General features: G+C 43.9%; 1 protein-coding gene across 2 annotated transcripts in view; it reads left to right on the plus strand.

The window, feature by feature from the left end:
- The first annotated feature begins 8,763 nt into the window (after positions 1-8,763).
- Positions 8,764-19,896, plus strand: part of LRRC6 (leucine rich repeat containing 6) — a 55,750-nt gene continuing 44,617 nt past the window's right edge. The window contains exons 1-2 of one of the 2 annotated variants that reach the window (XR_004315131.1): positions 8,764-8,942; positions 16,548-16,715. Coding sequence is in view for 1 of the 2 variants with exons in the window: in XM_032467768.1 (XP_032323659.1) it covers positions 8,933-8,942; positions 16,548-16,715 (178 nt within the window). In the remaining variant the exon portion in view is untranslated. The remainder of the gene's footprint in view (positions 8,943-16,547; positions 16,716-19,896) is intronic. The other variant, XM_032467768.1, reaches the window with a different exon arrangement.

The following is a 19,896-nucleotide window of genomic DNA, read 5'->3' on the forward strand; positions in this document are numbered from 1 at the left end:
TCATCTATAAAATGGGATAAAATATTACCTATTTCATAGCATTTCTATGAGAATTCAATGAGTCCATGCAGGCCAAGTACTTAAAACTTAACACAGAGCTAGGTACATAGTAAACTCTCCCAAAGCGGGAGCTGCCATGCTACTGGCGGCAGCAATCACATTAATAGTAGGGGCAGTAGTTTTTCTGACTTCTCGGGACTGTGAATTTTTCAGTTAATAGGTGAGATGGTGGAAGGAAGGGGTGAGCAATGGGCTGAGACTTTGCCAAGGATGCGGCAATCTAGCTGAATAAGGACTTCTTCCACCGTTTAACACAGGACAAAGTGATATAAGGACAACATGGGTTTTGAAGTCAGACAGACACGGGCAGGACTTGGCTGCTGCATCATTCATAGCCTTGTGATATTGGGCCTTTGAAGTTCACCGGTAAAACAGGCAAATTCATGCCTCGTGGTTCTACAGTATTGGTGGTGGCGGTGGCAGGGGTGGTCATAACACTTTTCTGCCTTAGAGAAGACCAAAGAAGAGGAAGTGAGCTTACATACTGGCATGAGAAAGGGTTCACTTTAAAAATAACTAATTAGATTTTCTTCATTTTTGTCAGTGATTCACCCTCACTTCATTTAAATAAAAAAGAAAAAAGTTGAATAACCAAAAGAAAAAAGCTACCCATAATCCCTTAACTCAAAGACAACACTGCCAATATCTTGGTGTTTATCCAAGAAAGCTGTCTTGGTTGCAAGGTTGATGAGATGTGGAAACAGACCACCCAGAGAGAAGGACTTTGGACATGGAAGCAGCCACCAGCTGGGGTCAATCGTGCGACCACTGCCCTGTTGGCAGCAGAGGACTCCAGCAGATGACAGGCCCAGGCTCCTGCCATGATTTATTGTAAGGGCAGTGCCACCAGCTGTCATCCTGCAAGGAAGTTATCTCATTCTCCACTGCCATCATAGGGGCCAAGAGGGCCACACAATACAAATTAGTTTTAAAGCTCCTATATCAAAAGGGAAGCGGGACATAAACTAAAATCTAGTGTATCCAGGACATCATTGTGTTCTCATTCTCTCCCTCTCTCCTTCTTCTTTTCAACTCTTAGTCCCAGCATTAGTTCTGAGCTCTGTGCTGCTCAGGGCTCACAATCTAATGAGCGAGCAAGGTAGACAAAGAGGCAGCGACATCAGCGTGATGGGCAATAAGAGGGGACTCCAGGTAGCCATGGGGCCCTAAAGAGGGTGGGATGCCTCCACATCTGCCTGGATTCTAGAGCCTCCCAGGCATTCTCTGTACTCCCCTGCACAGCACTCGGCCCCCTGGCATAAGTCCAGTGTCTCTCTTTACTCATGAGTCTAAGCTCCGGGAGGACAGAGACCATTTCTATCACCAGTGCCTAGCCAGTGCCAGCTGGGGAGATGCTCAGTGAAAACTGACAGACAGATGCTGTTGAAAGACTATGTCAGCTGAGGGGTGTTTGGAGTGGACACCAGCTGTCATGTTCTGCTCAGTATCCCTTCTTCCTTCGTCCAGTTCCCACAGCACCATTCTCTATTACCCCACCCTCAATCCATGGGTTTTAATGGGGCTGCTGTTCCCAAATCCAGACCCCAAACCCTGGAGAACACAGCATCACAGGACACAGCTTGGCCAATCAGATTCTGTTTCTCCCAGGGACAGAGGTGATTGGAGGAGGGACGTGAGCACCCTGGAGGGAGGGCTGCACCCATCCCGCTGCTGGCATCCCCACCACCCCAACCTGGTTGCCCAGCTCTTACCTAGAGTCTCTGAGGAAACTTGGTGTCTTTCTAATAGAGCTTTTTTTTTTAATTGATAGAAATAAGAAAACAAATCTAACATATTCCTTTTTTCTTTAAAAAATTTAATTGAGATGAAATTCACAAACACAAAAGTAACCATGTTAAAATGTACAATTCATAGTGCAATCATAGTGTTGTGTGATCATCACCTCCATCAAATTTCAAAGCATTTGCACCACCCCAAAATGGAACTCTGCACCCAACAAGCAATCACTTTCCATGCCCCCTCCCGCAGCCCTCGGCAACCACTAGTCTGGTTTCTGTCTCTGGTTTCTGTTTCTATGGATTTACCTATTCTGGATGTTTCATATAAACAGAATCATACAATATGTGACCTTTTGTGCCTTGGCTGATTTTATTTGCATAATGTTTTATTCTGTTTTGTTTCTCTGAGTATGCTTTTCTTTACCGCTTTGGCTTTTGAACTATGTAAAAGTTTTTCATGCTTAAGAGGTAAAACTTGCACAATGTTTTTAAGGTTCATCCACATTGTAGTCTGTATCCTTTTTATGGCTGAATGGAGGGACCACATTTGTTTATCCCTTCATTCACTAATGAGCATTTGGCTTCCTTCCATCCTTTGGCTGTTGTGAATAGTTCTAAAAAGCTCTTGAAGAAAGAGTATGAGTTTGGCAGGTGAAGAAAACAGGAGAAGATATTTGAAGAAAAGGGAATATCTTCTTCCAGGGCAGAGACACATTCCTACCCAGCCTCTCCTCTTTCTACTCTTTCAGACTACACCCCAGTACCCACACAGCAGCTACAGTCATCTTTCTAAAATGTACATCAGATCGCTTCCCTTTCCTGTTGAAAACCCTGCATTCCTTTGAACCTCCCTGTATCCCGTGTGCTTTTACCTCTGCTTGTATCCCATGCTACATCTGTTATGCATCTTTACTCACACACTGAACATGGCTTGAGGAAAACCACATCACTGGACCTTTCTTTAAATTCATGATCCCAGACCTTAAAGTGTGTTGGGTGGAGCCTGGTAGTCATCTTACCCCATCTTCTGGACTTGCCCTCCCACTCCCCAGGTGACTGTTTCATACCTTATCCTTTTCCCTCAAATCTTCAGGACATCTTTTCTGAGTCCGATTCTTAGCTGATGTCCTTGCTTCCCATTTTGCTGAGAAAATAGAAACAATTATGAAGACATAGCTAACCATATCTAGCCACCTACAAGCATCTGTTCCTACTCTCCTTCCTTCCTGTTCTGTGGATGGAAAGTCCTTGCTGCTATCTAAGGCCGACTCACTACTCACGCACTGCAACCCGCCCCCTCTTGTCTGTGCATAGAAGGTGCTCCAGGAATTCTCTCTTCTGCAGTAGCAGCCTCGCCTCTATTGCGCTGTAATAACACTTGTCTTAATTAAGCCTTCTTTTGAATCCACATCTCTTACAGATACTCTGTTCTTCCATGTCTCTGCTCCTGGTGGAAGCAAAATTCTTTGGTAGATTTGTCTTCTGAACTTATTTGTCTCCAATTCATCTCTCCCAAGTCTTTGATGACCTCACCCCAATCAGGACTTCGCTCTGACCAGCCATCACAGCAGCACGTCCATCACAAAGCTACAACAGCTTTCAGTGCTGCTAAACCCAATGGTCAGTTCTTAGGGCTCATTGGAATTGACCTATAGCAGCATTTGACATAGTCAGTCACTCCCTCCTTCTTGATGTGCTTTACTTATATGGTTTTTCCTTCTACTTCCTTGACTTTGTGTCTCTTTTGTTAATTCTTCTTTATTTGTCAATTTTTACATTTTATACTCAGGCTTAGTCCTTGGGTGTCTTCCCTGTCTAAACTCACTCCTAGAGCAGCCTCATTCATGCATGTGAGTGTAAATACCCGTGTAATTACATCTCCAGCCTGGACCACTGCTCCGCATCCACATACCCAACTGCCCTCTCACAATTTCCACCTGGAAGTCTAGATCATATCTCTAGTTTAACGTGTGTAAAACAGAGCTCCTAATTCCTGCCTCCTCCAAATTTGTTCCTCCATGGTCTTCACTATGTTAGTTAACAGAAATGCCTTTTTTTTCAGTTGTCCTAATTAAAAATTCAGGGGTCCTCCTATATTAGTGTCATCTGGCTGCTGTAACAAAGTGCCACAAACTGGGTGGCTTAAATGGCAGAAATTACTTTTCTCATTGTTCTGGAGACTGGAAGTGCAAAATCAAGTTGTCAGTAGATTTGGTTTCTTCTGAGGGCCGTGGGGGAAGGATCTGTTCCACGTTTATAGACGGCAGTCTCTTTTCCATGTCTTCACATGGGTTTCCCTCCGCATGTGTCTGTGTCCATCACGTTTGGAATAATACCCTGTCTCCTGACGAGGTCCTATATGATTATGAGCCGCCCACCTACTCCTTAACATGTTTTCTTTGCTCATCTGCTCCATCATACAAGCCACCTTTCTCCGTTCCGTTAACAGGCCAGGCTTTCTTCAGTCTGGGAAAAATCTTCCCTTAGCTCTTCAAATAACTGGCTCCTTCTCATGCCCAGGTCTCATCCCAAATGCAATCTATTTGATCACCTAAACTAGCTCTCCTCTGAACTTAGTCCATCTCCCGTTTTTCTTTCAAACCCATCATCATCTGCAATTGTCTTATAGCGTCTTTTTGTTTATTTGTTTACTATCCATCTCCTGAATGTGTAAGTAAGTTCCCAGATGGTCAAAACCTTTAAATCTTGGTCATCACTCTATCCCCAGTCCTAGGGGCTCAATACATGTTTGCTAAAAAAAAATGAGTAAATGAGTTAATGGGATGCCCACCCAGATGAAGAATCTTTACAGCAACTACATCATGCTCTTGACATAATTATTTGAATACACACGTGTGCATGTGTGTGCACACATGCACACACACTTGGGTAGGTGGCAAGAGACAGGGCAAGTAAGAGATTATATTGAAATCAGAATTTGGAACAGTCAGTGTCAGTCTTCTGTTTATGTAACCAAAATCTTGAAAATACTTTCTCTAAGCTGAGATGAGAAGCTATGAACTCTAGAAGATTTCATGGGTAAAACCTCTTGCCTTGGGACAAGTGATGCCCAGTCAAGCTGTGTGACAGAGAAGGTGAGATCATTTTCAGCAGCTGCCACCCAGCTTGAAAAGGGTCGACTGACATGACAAAGTCTTTTCACAAAGAACGTAAATCAAAGAAGATGACTGACAGCAAAGTAAACATTTTAGAATTAGAGTAATTAGGAGTATATTAGCAATTAAAATAAACGTATTATCATTAACAAAATTGGCAGTTACTTGCAGTTTCCCCAGGGGCCTCATCTCAAGTGTATTCTTTAGATTATATTAAGGCAGGATGAACGTTTTGGAGATGCGGTTTCAATTTTGATGGATTTCACCTTCTCATATCCCCGTCTATAGTGGAGCTCGGTTACTCTCAAATCATTGTCTTGTGGATCTCAGGTTCTCCATGAGCTAGACTCAGGTGTTCTAACACTGAAACTGAACAGAGCTGTTGTCTACCCAGTTCTCAGAGAGAATTAAATTAGTGGATACATTTTTTACTTTCCTTTCTATAAAATGTTTTTAGGCCTTCAGCACCTGCTATCATATGCCTCCCAGGAAGTACAAGAAAATGACAGAACTCCTGAGCTGGAAGCAAACAAATAACTGAAACAAGGAAAAACCTTGGTCACTAGCCTTCTAAGATCAATGCATCTCCCTTCTGTAGACATGTGTGCTCATGGGTCAGACTTTGGAATGGTAACAGAGGCAGAACTGAACTCTCTACCTCCTTTACCCTTTAGTTTCTGCTCCTGTCCCAACCAATGGGGAGGGTATCTCTTAGCATCATAATGTATCAAAGTTGTATCAGTTAGAGTTCTTTGTTGCTAGTAATGAAAGCTGACCCTGGAAACAGAACAAAAAGGGTTTAGGGGTAACTTTGGCTTCTGTATAAGGAAACAAGCTCCTAGAGTTGCCCTCCAACAAGACCCAGAGGAGTAAATACTGGGAAAAAACAAATGTCCACTTCAAACATGAGGCTACGAGAGACAGTCAATATAAGCAAGATTCTACTCTGTGTTAGAGATGATTTACTCAGAAGACTCTGGAAGACTTAGTCTCCTCCCACTGAGGCTAGGGAGGATCCAGAAACAACAGATACCCAAGGGGCATGGTAGGATGGAACTGGGAGGCAGGGGGGAAGACAGAGCTGAGGGGCAAATGAGGAAGCAGCTCAGGAGACTGGAAAGGGAGAGGGGATGCAGGTGCCCATCTGAGACGGGCCAACCTCGTGGGAAATGAAGCAACTATTTTATTCCATCTTTTCAATAGGAAGAATGTAAAATAATTTGTATCCATGCATGTTTAAATCTTTCCACCCACCACTGGAAAATTTGGTTTCTTGGGAGAGATTTTTCTAACACTGGGATTAAATTTGCCTCATTATCTTCAAGCCACTGGTTCTAATCAGGTCTTAGGAAGTGTTTTTCCATTTTCTTTTTTACATAGCAAACCTGCAAATACCTGAAGACAATTCTTTCTTCTATGAGATAACCTCATTGCTTTCCATCTTTCTTCACATGTAATAATGAAAACTGAGATGTATCAAGCACTTACTATGGGCAAACATTTTATGTATCATCTTTTTTAAACCTTGCTCAAAATCAACTTGGCACTTTCATTTTTCCATCCTACAGATGGGGAAACTGAGACAACGAAGTCAAGCAACTGGCTTAAGGCTCCAGTTCTCGAGTCCTCAGGGACACCCTGGTTACTCTCCTCTGGGCGTATTCAAGTCAGTAGAAGTTCTTCCTAAAACGTCAACTTTTTCTTTTATTAAGGTAACAGAGATGGGCAGAAGTTTGAAGGTGTTAAACTAATTAAACCAGGAGGTCATTAGACTGAGGTGATTCTAATGTCTTGGCAGCCTTGTAAGCAAACCAAAGCCCACCCAGAGTCAATGCCTGTAAATGCCTCAAGGTTAAGAAATCAAAACCCAAGAACAACCAATCAGAAACAGTCACCTAGGCTTTCCCAAACACGGAACTGCTTAAGCTGTAGTCAATCAAACAATTTCCTTGTTTTGCTTCCCTGTCTTCTCTATAAAAACCTCTCTCCTAGTTCTTGTCAGCGCGGTGCTCCTAACCACTCTGGGTTTGGCACTGCCTGATTCAAATCCATGTTTGCTCAAATAAACTCGTGAAAATGTAATGTGCCTCAGTTTCCCTTTCAGCAGAGGGCAAAAATAAATAAAATCATTTAAAAATCATTTTACACTTGATTTTGACATGCATTTTTGTACTTCCATTTGATTATTGGAATGTCTAATGTTTGAGGAATCGTATCAAATAACACAAATTCATATCCATAGATATGGATCAAGAAAGCCCTGGAGAATTACCTAGCTGTCCCATTCCACCCCTCTTCTCATTTCCTGCCATCAGTCTACCAGCTGGGAGAAGTGATCCCTCAGATGGGTACAACAGACCAACTTAAATAATGCTACTCACCTCCAATCTCCCCAGAGGCAAGCAAAGCAGGTAAGTGTGATTTCTCTCATGTCTTTTTCATTGGGTTAGTAAAAAAGTAGACTGTTTCCTCCACTGTTTAATGGTTTTGCATATATTGTCTCAATTACTCCTGACAGTGCCTAGTATATGGAAGGCACTTAAACATTCGTTGATGGATAGAAAGAAGGACAAAAGGAAGGAAGGAAGGGAGGAAGGAAAGAAGGAAGGGAAGGACTTGCAATTGTAGTTTTGGTAAGCTTGGGAGCTTGCTTTATTTGTCATAAAGTCGCAATGAGGAAACTCTTCTGAAGGAAAATTAATGCAAACAAAGTACAATGGAATTGTAACCACTATATTAGTTACACATCATAAAACTACTGAATTCTATATAATAATAAAGATAATAAGAACTGAATAGCTTTCTAGGTCAATGTCCCTGGGATTTATCCAGCACAACAGAAGTAGGAGGCCCTCTTCAAAATTTATTTCTACTTATATACAGAATATGTTGCAGCAGTTTTCTCAGGAAGCACCGCTCATCTTGTTACATTTCCAAGAGCCAAAGAAACAAGTCTATTTTGAATAGTGATTTGCATAAGCAGACACACACCGTGGCTCTTTAAATACCACATTCAGTTTGAATGAAATGAACTTGACTTTACTTGGAGCTGTCACGTTGTGATTTATGTCCCAGTTTCCCTTCCTGTCAGTGGACTCAAACACGCACAGCACACTGTACACCTGTTCTTCATGCCCCTTGGGTCCTCCTGTTTCTAAGAAACACAGTGTCGGTGATGTTAGGTTGAGGAAGGACACAGTATAACCAGCCCCGCCTGGCCCATGACAAATTAGGAAGTAAGTATTCCTGGTTTCCCTGTTTTATCACTCACACCTCTTCTCTATTCCACCAGAATGTCAAACAATCTGTCAAGACCCTGATCCCAGAAGGATCTCTTGTTCTAGATTTTGGTGAAAAGATCCCAAGACCAGGTGAGTCCAATGTACAAAAGGATGGGGCACCTTTCCTGGGCAGCCTGCTAGACCCTAGACACTGAGTCTGCTGTTTTCAAAAGGCGTCTTTCATTCACTCAAATTAGCTCATTAAAGCTTCACAATGATCCTTGGAGGCTGTTATTAGTACTCATCTTGCAGAGGTGGAAACTGAGGCTAAGGACGTTTAAGGTCACAACTCTGGTAAATGGAGTGTGGATCAATTCCAGATTTCCGGGCTCGGTAGGCATTAAATAAAAACACAAGGGGCAGGCTAAGAGGCACGCCTAGAACGCAGTTCCCCTCAGGAAATAGAGCGTCCTGTGGTTCTTTGTTTAGTCTGGCCAGTTGATTTGGGGAAAGGGAAGCAGTCTGCGGAAGGTGGAGGGTGGGGACGTGCGGGAGGACCAGGTCAGGGTCGGGGGACGCCACCTCTCTGGAGCCCCTCCGCCGCGGAGTCCCGCCTCCTTGCTGCTCCCGAGCCGGGGAACGCGGCACCGCCGGGCCCCGCGCGGCCGCCGTAGAGTCCCCGTTGCCATGGTTCCCAAGCTCCAGGGCGGACGCGCGGAGGCGGGACGAGGCGGCGTCCGGGGCGTCCCCGCGGGTCCCGGTCCGGCTTCCCCAGCCCGCGAACCCGAGAGGCGCCATGGGGCGGAGTAAGCGTCCCCTCTCGTTTTCCGCCCTTGACCTTCCCCGTTCCATGCATCCTCCCGGGTCTCATGGGACCCAAGCCACCCTCTTCCCGCCTGCAGGCCGGGGCCCCTCCCGGCCCTTCGTCCTCTGCAGACCCGGCTGTGCCGGGTCTTCCCCGGACTGGCTGGGCCTCGGGGAGCTCGGCTCCAGTCCTGTAAAATGGGGTGGGCGTGGGGTGGATGAGAAATGCACTGGATTTGACGACAAGGGCTGGCGGAAGGTCCAGGGGTTGGCGTCAGACACGCCGGGCTCGGGCTGGCGGTGTGGCTGCAGTTGTGGGCTAGTCACCGTCTCTGAGCCACAGCCCTCGGACTCCTTGGGAAGGCAGTGTAGCCTAGTGGTTGAGGGAACCGACTCTGGAGCCTGCCTTCTCCACCTACCAGCCGTGAGACTTCCTCATCTCCAAACGAAGGCAGTACTAGTATTGCTTTACATTACTGTTGAGTTATAAATGTGATTATAAATATACTAAGGGACTGTGAGGTGATAGGATTAAGTTATCTATATTAGATTGGACTGATTATATCACATGGAACCATTCCAATATCAACACCGTCTTTGACCATTCCAAAAGGCAGTTTTCTACAGTTCACCCTAACTTATCACTTATTGTGAAAGTGTCATTGTTAATACTTTTTAAATCAATAGATTATGGTAGCAGGGTGGGTATAACTCAGCGGTAGAGTGCATGTTTAGTACCCACACAAGGTCCTGGGTTCAGTCCCCAGCACCTCCATTAAAAAGGAAAAAATAAAAATAAATAAATTTTTAAAAAGAAAACATTAAAAAAGAGAGAGAGAGGGAGAGGTTGTCCTAGATGATGGGATTTCTGGCTGGGAAGAGCTGATAGCCTGGTGGTGGAAGGAGACTGGTGGTTTGCATATGTTAACACTCTGGTCCTAAACCAGTTTCTGGTATTTCCTCTCCCATTCTTCCTCCTCTTATCCCCATCCTGTGGTGTCACCCCAGCTTTTTATTTATTTATTTTTGCTCATCACCATTTTTTACTTTTCTGTGGATTATCCTTTGCTCCCTGTCTCTGAATCCTGTCCCACTTTTATTTTTAAATCATTGACTTAGACTTGTATTGGAGTTCCAACCCTGTGTCGGGTGTTGAGGATACGTTCGACGGTGAACAGTCAGAGATGGGCCAGCCCTTCTGGAGCTTCTCCATTTGACGAAGAAGGCAAATTGTTACTTAAATAATATCAGTCATGACAGGGTCAAAACTAAGATACAAGATTCTTTTTTTTTTTTTTTAATCAAAAAAAAAATTTTTACCTTGTTTTTAAATTGAAGTACAGTTACAATATGTCAGTTTCTGGCATACAATGCAATGTCCCAGTCATGCATATACGTACATATATTCACTTTCATAACCATGTTTATTAAAGGCTATTACAAGATATTGAATATAGTTCCCTGTGCTATACAGAAGAAACTTTTAAAAATCTTTTTATATATATAGTGGCTAACATTTGCAAATCTCAAACTCCCAAATTTCTCCTTTCCCCTCCTCCTTCCCCAGTAACCATAAGATTGTTTATTATGTCTGCAAGTCTGTTTCTGTTTTGTAGATGACATCATAGTGTCCTTTTTATTCTTTTTTTAAAGATTCCACATATGAGTGATCTCATATGGTACTATTCTTTCTCTTTCTTGTTTACTTCACTTAGAATGACATTCTCCATATCCATCCATGTTGCTGCAAATGGCATTATTTTATTCTTTTTTATGACTGGGTAGTATTCCATTGTCTACATACACCACAACTTCTTTATCCATTCATCTGTTGATGGACATTTAGGTTGGTTCCATGTCTTGGCTATTGTATATAGTGCTGCTATGAACATTAGAGTGCATGTATCTTTTTTAATTAGAGTTCCTCAAAAGACTAAAAATAGACTTACCTTATGATCTAGCAGTCCCACGGCTGGGTATATATCTGTTAAGAACAAGTTTCTTGAGTTTTACTGCTCTTTCCATGGTTCTGAACTCTCTACAGCAGAAGAAAAAACTCGGGCTTCTGAGAGAAGATGGTAATAATGGGTAACATCTGTCATGCATTTACTGCCTTCTAAGCAATGTTGTAAGTGGTTTCTATGTGTTAACCCTTGGATCCTCACAAAAATCTTGTGAGGTAGACCCTATTGTCATCTCCATTTTGTGGATGAGGAATCTGTGGCACAGAGAGGTTAAGCAGCTTGCCCACTGTCACACAGTATGGAGTATAGCTGGAATGTGAAACTGATCAGAGCTGGCTTTCTTGTATATGTTGCTACACTGTCTCTCGAGAGTAAAAGAAGGTCTGGTGAGGAAAAGAAAGTTCGTGGTTCAAGTTCTCTTGTTTAAAGTCAGTAAGACTACTTTTAGTGTTAATGTCTGCCCAGGGAGAGCGATGGCAAACCTGGGGGCAGTGGCTGGAGAAAATGAAAGAATTTGTTCATTTCTGCACGTTTAATCTGGAATAGATTCTGATTCAGAGAAGAATGAGCCTCTTTTAAAAAATTAGTATTGAATTCATTTTGTATTACTATGACTATCAAATTAGGGGGACTAGTCTCACGGAGATGTGGTCTGTGTATGCATTTGCCACGGGAAGTTAAGTACCCACAGTGCCATAGGATGTTACTGCTGGAAGGATGCTCAGCGGTGTCTAATCCATGCCATCTATAAAACCAGACAGACGGAATCTGTTACGCATAAAGTTTAAGCGTCTGGTCCCAGACCTTGCACTCATTATATGATAGGTTAGAGTTAAATTTGAGGCTCCAGCCCAGTGGCCTTTCGTAATGTCTTCATTTCCTTAAAGGCACAGAGGAAAAGTCAGTTTTATATTAATTCCTTTCAGTTCACCTTGAATAGGAAACTGCCATTAGAGTCATCCTCCCTCATTCATTGCCGTTACATCATAGACTTCATCAGCTGCTTATAACAAATAATTTAAATCTTTGTTTTCATACTTTCAAGTCATAATTCATTTCATGGACAGTGTTGTTCATCTTCAAGCTCTTTGAAATTGAGATGAGATACATTGCTAGTTACCACATTGTTTGTTATCACCCACCTATGAACAATTGCTAAATGCTTTTTTAAATTCAGTTTACTTTATTTTCAAGTGAAAATAAAGAAGCACCAATATGATGTAATCCAAATGCAGAGTTCCAAAGGTCTAGTTTAACCTAATTATCAAATTCAAAATGTGTACACGATAGACAACATTTTCTTTGAGCAGTCCTGTATAAATATGAATTTTAAATACACAAATGCACACATGTAATCATATCATATATACCGTTGTTTTTAGCTCATTCTTTTCTCTTTTAGCTTGACCCCCTCCCCCTTTTCCTTCCAGTCCCCTCCCCTGTAATCAGTGTAACATATCTAGTACATATCTTCCTTCATATTCCTGTCTTGTTATGGTTCCTTCTTTATGACTTCAGTTGTAGAAGATCTTTTCTGGTAGGTTCCAGTCTTTTTCACTGATGGTTGTTCTGCAGTTAGTGTGATTTCGGTGTGCTCATGCGAGGAGGTGAGCCCAGGGTCCTTCTCCTCCGCCACTTTGGCTGTTCTCCACTAAATGCTCCTTACAAACATTTTAGCTTTGTAAGGAAAAGCTTTTTGATGAAAGGTGAACTTCCCAGAAAAGCACCCTTTACAGAAATTGCATAGATTTATGTACAAAGCACATAGACAAAGTTTAAGAAATATGCAAAACACTTAATTATGGATAAATAGAGAATTTTTAATTTGTTTTATTTTTTTATGGGAGACCTAATTTAATTTTAAAACTGAACTGGTTACTAAAGACTGTAATAATGTGTTTAACTTTTGTTTTTATCAAAGTGACTTTATTTGACATTAGCTTTAAGGCTGGAACAGCTGTTTCCTTTCTACAACTATTCATTGATGTAACTGAAAGAGGACTCCTTAGGCAAATATCCTGCGGCCTTAAGCAAATTAAAATACCTTGACTATTTAGTTTATATGGGTGGTTATAGTGAAATCACTCAGACAGTGCACTTGAAAATTTAACAGTTGAAACGTGTACATAATTCTTCTTTATCCAGTCCTTCTTTGAGAGTGTCCCATAAGCCTGCTGAATGCTTTGCATGCAGAGGGCACTTAATCCTCTCTGTAATTGTCTGAAATAAGTACCATAGAAACTCTCTTGAGACAGGTCATTGGAAAAGCTTGGTTAAAGTGCTAAGTCATAAAAGTCATCAAACTGACACATTTTAGGGCTTCTTTCTATAGCTCTAATACAGTAGCTGGTATTGGACTTAACCTTCCACTGTAAACAAACAATAAAATTGGGCAATGTGTATAAGGAAGCTGTTTTCAGGAACAACAGGTGGGACGTGACTGTGCTCCTTTCGAGAAGGGAAATGGAAAGTCATTCCCCACAGTCACCCCAGCTTTCTGCCCAGAGGCACTTCCCTGCGCAGTGAAGGGAGACAGAATTCGAAGAATGCAAAGTAGTGATCTTGCTGAGCTGAAGAGGCAGAAATTAGCATTCTGAGCTGCTGTAATTTGGAGGGCAGGATGCAGAAAAGGGGGTACAGTACGGAATGGGAGAGAGGAAGAGACTACATAGGGATTTACTCTAGGATTTAGGCAAGGCCTGGCTGCGCGTGTAGCACAAGACTTGGGGACACAGCAGAGGTCACCTGCTGTGGGGCAGAGTGTTGAATGAAGATGCCAGGAGCCATGCAGTGCTGGAAGACATTGAAGTCTTGGCCCATCCAGGGTTAAAAGACCTGGCTGAGCCCCTAGGCTATTCATCTGAGACCCCTAGGAAAACCACCCCTTAGCAGTAAGCCCAGGGCCCTGGAGTAATGGCCGTGATCCAGGGCTAAGTTATAAGAAGAAACTAAAACAGGTCCATTCTAACAAAAAATACAGTTAAGCCTAACAGGGAGAAAAGGTTCTGTCAGTATGTTAACTGCCTGCCAGAATGAAATTCAACTCCCTTTAAAGGACAGTGACGTAATCCAGACTTCCTGCACTGCCTCAGTAGAACAGCACAACTACCAGTCTACAATTAAAAATTGCTAGATGTGAGGAGTGGGAAAACGTTGTCATGATCAAGAACAAAAGCAGTAAAAGCAGATCCCAAGATGACAGCAATGTGGAAATGAGCACATGAGGACTCTAAAGCGACGTGTCAGTTCCCTACAGCTGCCATCACAAATGACCACAAAATTATCAGCTTACAGTTCTGCTGGTGAGAAGTCTGATGTGGGTCTCACCTACCTAAAGTCAGGGTGTCGGTGGGACTACGTTCCTTTCTGGAGGCTCAAGGAGGAGGATCCGATTTTTTGCTCATTTGAGTTGTTGGCAGAATTCAGTTCCTTACAAGAATAGGACTGGGTTCCCCATTTCGTTGCTGGCTCTCAGCTGAAGGCCACTTCCAGCTCCTAGAGGCCACCTGTTTCCTTGGCTTATGGCTGCCTTTCTTCATCTTTGGAGCCAGCAAAGGTGGGTCGAAGCTGGCTCACTCTATGCATCTCTTTCTCTTCTTCTTCCGTCTCAGTCTCTGACCCAGCCAGGCAAGGCTCTGTTTTTAAGGATGCATGTGATTAGACTGGGTCTACCTGGATCATCTAGGATTCTCTCTCCATCTTCAGGTCCCTGCCCTCAATCACATTTGTAAAGTCCCTTTGCCCCTTTGCCACACAAGGTAACATATTCACAGGTTCTAGAAATTAGGACATAGACGTAAGATGGCCTAAGATTCCACCTTAAGATACTAGAATAAGATTACAAATTAAACCCAAAATAAACAGAAATCTGGAACAGTACAAGAGCCAAACTCAATGTAATAGAAAACGTAAGGTAAGATAATAGGCAAAAAACCCCAAACAATAGTAAAACATTTAATGAAAAGTTTGCTCTTATCCTATGACCCACCTGTTTCACTCCCAGATATTACCACAGAGAAATGAAAACCTTTCTGCACTCAAACTTATGTATGACTTGTTTGTTTTCTTATCATTGAGTTTTAAGAGTTCTTTATATATTGTGAGTATAAGTCCTTTATCAGACATGTGATTGGCAAATATTTTGGCTTCATCTATGCCTTATATTTTCATCCTTTTAACAGTGTTTCTCAAAGAGCAGAAGTTTAAAACTTTGAAGTCCAACTTGCCAGTTTGTTCTTCTATAGATTTTGCTTTTTGTGTCATCCAGGAAATCTGTGCCTAACCCGGGCTCACATGGATTCTTCTCTTTTGTCTCATGGTGATCCGTGTGCAGGAGGTTTACAGGGAGTGCCGTCGGGGTGGGCAGGGAAGCGAGCAGGAGCCGGCGCAGAGGGAAGTGGGGCTGGGATGCAACTTAGCAACAGCCCCGGCTGCCCAGCCTGGGCACTGGGAGGAGCTCTAAGTTCATAATGGACCTCTGGTTTTCCCAAGTTGGTGGGAGAGGGCGGGGCCTTTGTGCCTCACATGAACTGGCCATTGGATATGGGCTGTCATGGGCAGGGGTATGACCTTGGTGGAGGTGTCCCTTCCCCTGAGGTTGACTTCAAAGAAGGTAGGCAGCTGAGTGCTGTCTTCTGGCAGAGCTGCCAACAGCAGGAGTTAATCCTTCAGGCTTTAAGGTGGGGGACAGGGCAGCACATGACAGCATCCACCGCAGCCTGTGGTGCCCTTTCCTCATTGTTGATCTGGCAAGTGTCCACTCACATGTCAGGATCCGGCCCAGGCTTCTCCTCCACGATGCCTCTTTGACCTCCTTCCTGTCCCTCAGTAGCACTGGTTACTCCCTCCTCTGTACTCCCTGTATCTTCTGCATCCTCTGTCAGTGCCCCCTACACTCTGCCCATGTTTTTAATAGCACACTCGGCATGAGTGGCCTCTAACAGTGCCGTTGGATTAGGATGCACAGGATGGCCGCCAGCCCTCGTGGTACGCTAAATCTCTGTTTTGTATATGTATCTGCTAGGTCACGGGAGGCGAGGGCTCTCACTACCCTTCCTCCTGCGAGGAGCTTTGTTCGTTCCTCCTGAAAACAGACCAATGGTGGTTGCCTTATGAGACTACAGTGCAAAATCTGGGGTGTTCTTCTCCTGTCTCTTTCATTCTGCTTAAATTAAATACATATCAGTGGGATGAATAAACGAATGAACCTTTCCTTAATGAATGGTCGTGGCTATTGAATGGAGATGCTTTTGTATCTCTGCCCTTTGTCAGCCTGACCATGCCTCTCAGGAGCAAGTTGCTCTGTCTTGGATTACTTCGTGAGTGTCATCCAGTTCGACATGATTCCACCACAAGATTCCAGGTCAACATTCTGATGGTCGTTACCCATCAGGTTGGTCTCCATCCGTACAGCAAAACGTAGGTAGACACTGTGCAAGACAGACAAAACGTATCATCGCGTCTTTCTTCTGAGTCACCAGGGCATCACAGAAATTCCAGCAGGAGGCAGTACATCTGTGATCTTTTTCCTTTTGACAATGACTTGGGCCTGGAGACTTCACATTTCACTGCAAGGAAAATTAGTGCATTAATAACTTAATAACCTGGGGGTGGAGATGTAATATGTACCAAATTTTCTTTCAGTCACGGAAGATCTTATTAGACGGAATGCCGAGCACAATGACTGTGTGATTTTTTCCCTGGAGGAGCTCTCCTTGCATCAGCAAGAAATAGAGAGACTAGAACATATTGACAAATGGTGCCGGGATTTGAAAATCCTCTATCTGCAAAATAATCTCATTGGAAAAATTGGTAAGTCTTCGGGGCTTGGTTCTCACGGTTTCTTTAACATTTTGAATGAATGAACGTTGGCAAACGCAGCGTTACTCTTCGAGGAAGATAATAGCTGATGAAGAATTACGTCGGGAACAGACCCAGCCATCTCTCCGTGGTTGTGGGTGGAACATCTTCTTGAACCTTTCCACGCCTGGTCAGTCTCCTGGCCCCTAGGGATCTCCGTCAAGTTGAGAGGACCAGTTAATGGCCGGGAGCACATTAATTGACCTGTTCATTTAAAACCTAATTTTTAAAAAGTTTAAAAGGGAGGAGGATATAATCCAGGCATTTGTCATGGTTTTACATCCCTCTGTGAAACTGAAAGGGTCACGTAGCGTTGAGTAAATCCTTGTCGGATCACAGCCCATGACACCTAGGTCTGCCACGTGTATTGAGAATGTACATGTGCAAGGCATCGTGCTCAGTATTGAGTATGGGGGGGTTCCACAATTACAATCCTGTTTACTGCTCCAGTTTGGAATGAAATGAGAAGTAAATACAGGAGTCAGGTTGATGGACATCCAAAAATCTGCATTATGACTGACAAAAGCCTTTGGAGAATGTGGCTTAGACTTGCAGCCAAGTGGCATTCCTGATACTGCCCCCAAAAGTAAACCCGTCCACTCAGCTACGTGCGGAACTGGGCAACCACGAGTGTCCCCCACTCACGCAGGCCCCCTGCTTAATGCTGGGAGCGGGGGTCGAACCTGTGTTCCCTCTGCCAGCAGGGAGGCCCCGGAAGCCAGGAGAGAGGGTGGGATTGGGCATGCCCAGTTCCTCCTCCCAGTTCTCCCATCACATAAGTTGGTCCGCCCCATCAAATTGCCACTCCCACCCCCAGGGAGAATGAGTTAAGGGGAAGAGAGAAGAGAGGCTGTGGAGTCGCTCTACAGGGGTCCTGCCACATGGAGACAGGGGGAGTGTCCCCCAACACTCAGAAAAGCAACAGGGTAGTTTAGTGGGCAGAGCAGGCACGGGCCCTGATATCCAGCAGACCTGGTTTGAACCCTGCCTCTGCCGCTTAAAAACTGTGCAATTAGGCAAGTCAGTTAACTTGCCTGGCCTTAGTTTTGCCATCTGTAAAACGGAGACAACAACGTCTAACACACAGATGCAGTGTTAGGACCACATGGAGTGATGCGCTTAGCTTTATGCTCACTCGTGAGATGTTGGCTGCTCCTTATTAACATCGTCACTTACCCAGGGTGCCCCAGGCCAGCCCCATGGCCATAGGAGCAGAAGGGAAAACCAGACAATTGGAGGAAAGGGATGGAGTCAGGGTTGATGAGGCAGAGCTGAGTACCAGCCCCCGTGGGTTCTGGCACTGGAGCCCAGAGGTGGGCTTGTAAGTTTGTATTTGAACCTTGTCATTCTCAACAGGGGCACTTGGCAACATCGGGAGACATATTTGGTTGTCACTGTGTGTGTGTGTGTGTGTGTGTGTTTGTGTGTGTGTGTGTATAAGGGGGTCAGCTACTGGCAGTTAGTGTGCGGAGGCCAGAGACGGGCTAACCATCCTGTAGTGCACAGGAATACCCCCACCCCTCCACCCACAAGAAAGACACTGCCCCGCCCAGCATGGTAGTATCACTGAGGCTGAGAAACTCTCGTGATGTGGTTGCCTCCTGTTTAGTGGATAATCGAAAACTGGCTGTAGGCATGCAAAAAGTCTAGAATTTGCATCATTTTTGAAGGTTTATTACAATTCTTTATATTCTTCCGAATCTTTATTTTCGGCATCTTGTACTTTACCAGAAATTAGAAACTCTGGCACATTGTTCGGTTAAAAAGGCTGTTATGGAAAACACCCAGCTTTGTGCACGGGGACATTAAAGAACCACCCTAATTGTGCAGATCTAAAAGAGTTCCCAAAATTTTCATCTCCACAGCTGGGTCCATTACAATCACTAATTAGTAGCATAGTATTTTGGTCCTTTTCAGAGCTGTGAGAAAGCTTACATTTTTGCTTCCAAAGTATTCTTAAATTAAACACCCTTTTAAATCCTAATAATGGGATTTTTCCGAGCTACTCCGCCCATGGGCACTTATTTAGCAAGTAAAACTATTTCTCTAGGATTCAGACTTGATCTTGTGCCCTGGAGGTAGGAGTTTGCAAAATATTTGCCTTTTGAGAAGCTCTGTTCCTCACTGGGGGATCCACATGGGCTGTGGGGGAAAGCTCTGCTTACTGCTGGTCCCAGTGTGAGCTGAGGATTGTCTGGGCTCTGTTAACCTGGGGCTCAGGCCCCACCCCAGACCTACCAACTCAGAACCAACCAGAAGCTGCATTTGTAACAGCTTCCCAAGGCGCCTCGGGCCTGGGCAAAGCTGAAAGCCGCAGAGCCTCCTGAATCGCGGGATGGACTTGGTCCACCACCGGTGTGTAGGTCTGGTTGTGGCGACAGATGAGAACTGCTTCCAGGATGGTTTGGCCTCGGATGCTAACTCCGCTGCCCAGGAAGCTCGGTACATTTTTACTTACAGAGTCTTGTTTTTTCCTGACCAAATTGTCTCATTGCTCTTGAGGAGTTAATTTAGGAAATCCTTCCAGAAAAAAATCTTAGCTTTTTTTCGTACCAGATGACTTCTTGGCATTTAGAGAGCTGTATGTTTAACATCTGTGGAGAAGGAACAGGTGTTTTATTGTGGACTGGTCATTTTAGCCATGGTAACTTTCCATGTTTTTGCTCAGAGACACTGTACTAGGATCCCTGGCGCACAGAGCCCTGCAAAGCTGCTGTTGAAGCTCAGACGCTGCCTGGAGACACTTCCGTAAACATCAGTATTACTTAAAATGATATAATTGCTGAGAGAAACTTTAGTAATTTATTCCCAAAACCTCATTTTAAAAAATGAGTAAACTGAGGCTTGGGGAGGTAAACTGTTGTCCTCTGCTCTAGGGGAACACGTATATGATCTTTTATATATTTAGATGAACTATTAATGATGATAAGGGGGATGATTATAAATCACAATATTGGATCTTCATAATATCATGAAAAATGGCAGAGGAAGCACGATTTAAGTGAGCCTGCCCCAGATGCTCATTCCTCAGCAGGGTTTTCTACGTTCATGACATCTTAAGATCGTTCTTTTAAAGAGTAGTGTAATGATTTGGTACCAAGCTCTGGAGTCAAATCTCCTGGCTCTTCCACTT

This window comes from Camelus ferus, chromosome 25, assembly GCF_009834535.1.
Source record: "Camelus ferus isolate YT-003-E chromosome 25, BCGSAC_Cfer_1.0, whole genome shotgun sequence".
NCBI classification, from domain to species: Eukaryota; Metazoa; Chordata; class Mammalia; order Artiodactyla; family Camelidae; genus Camelus; species Camelus ferus.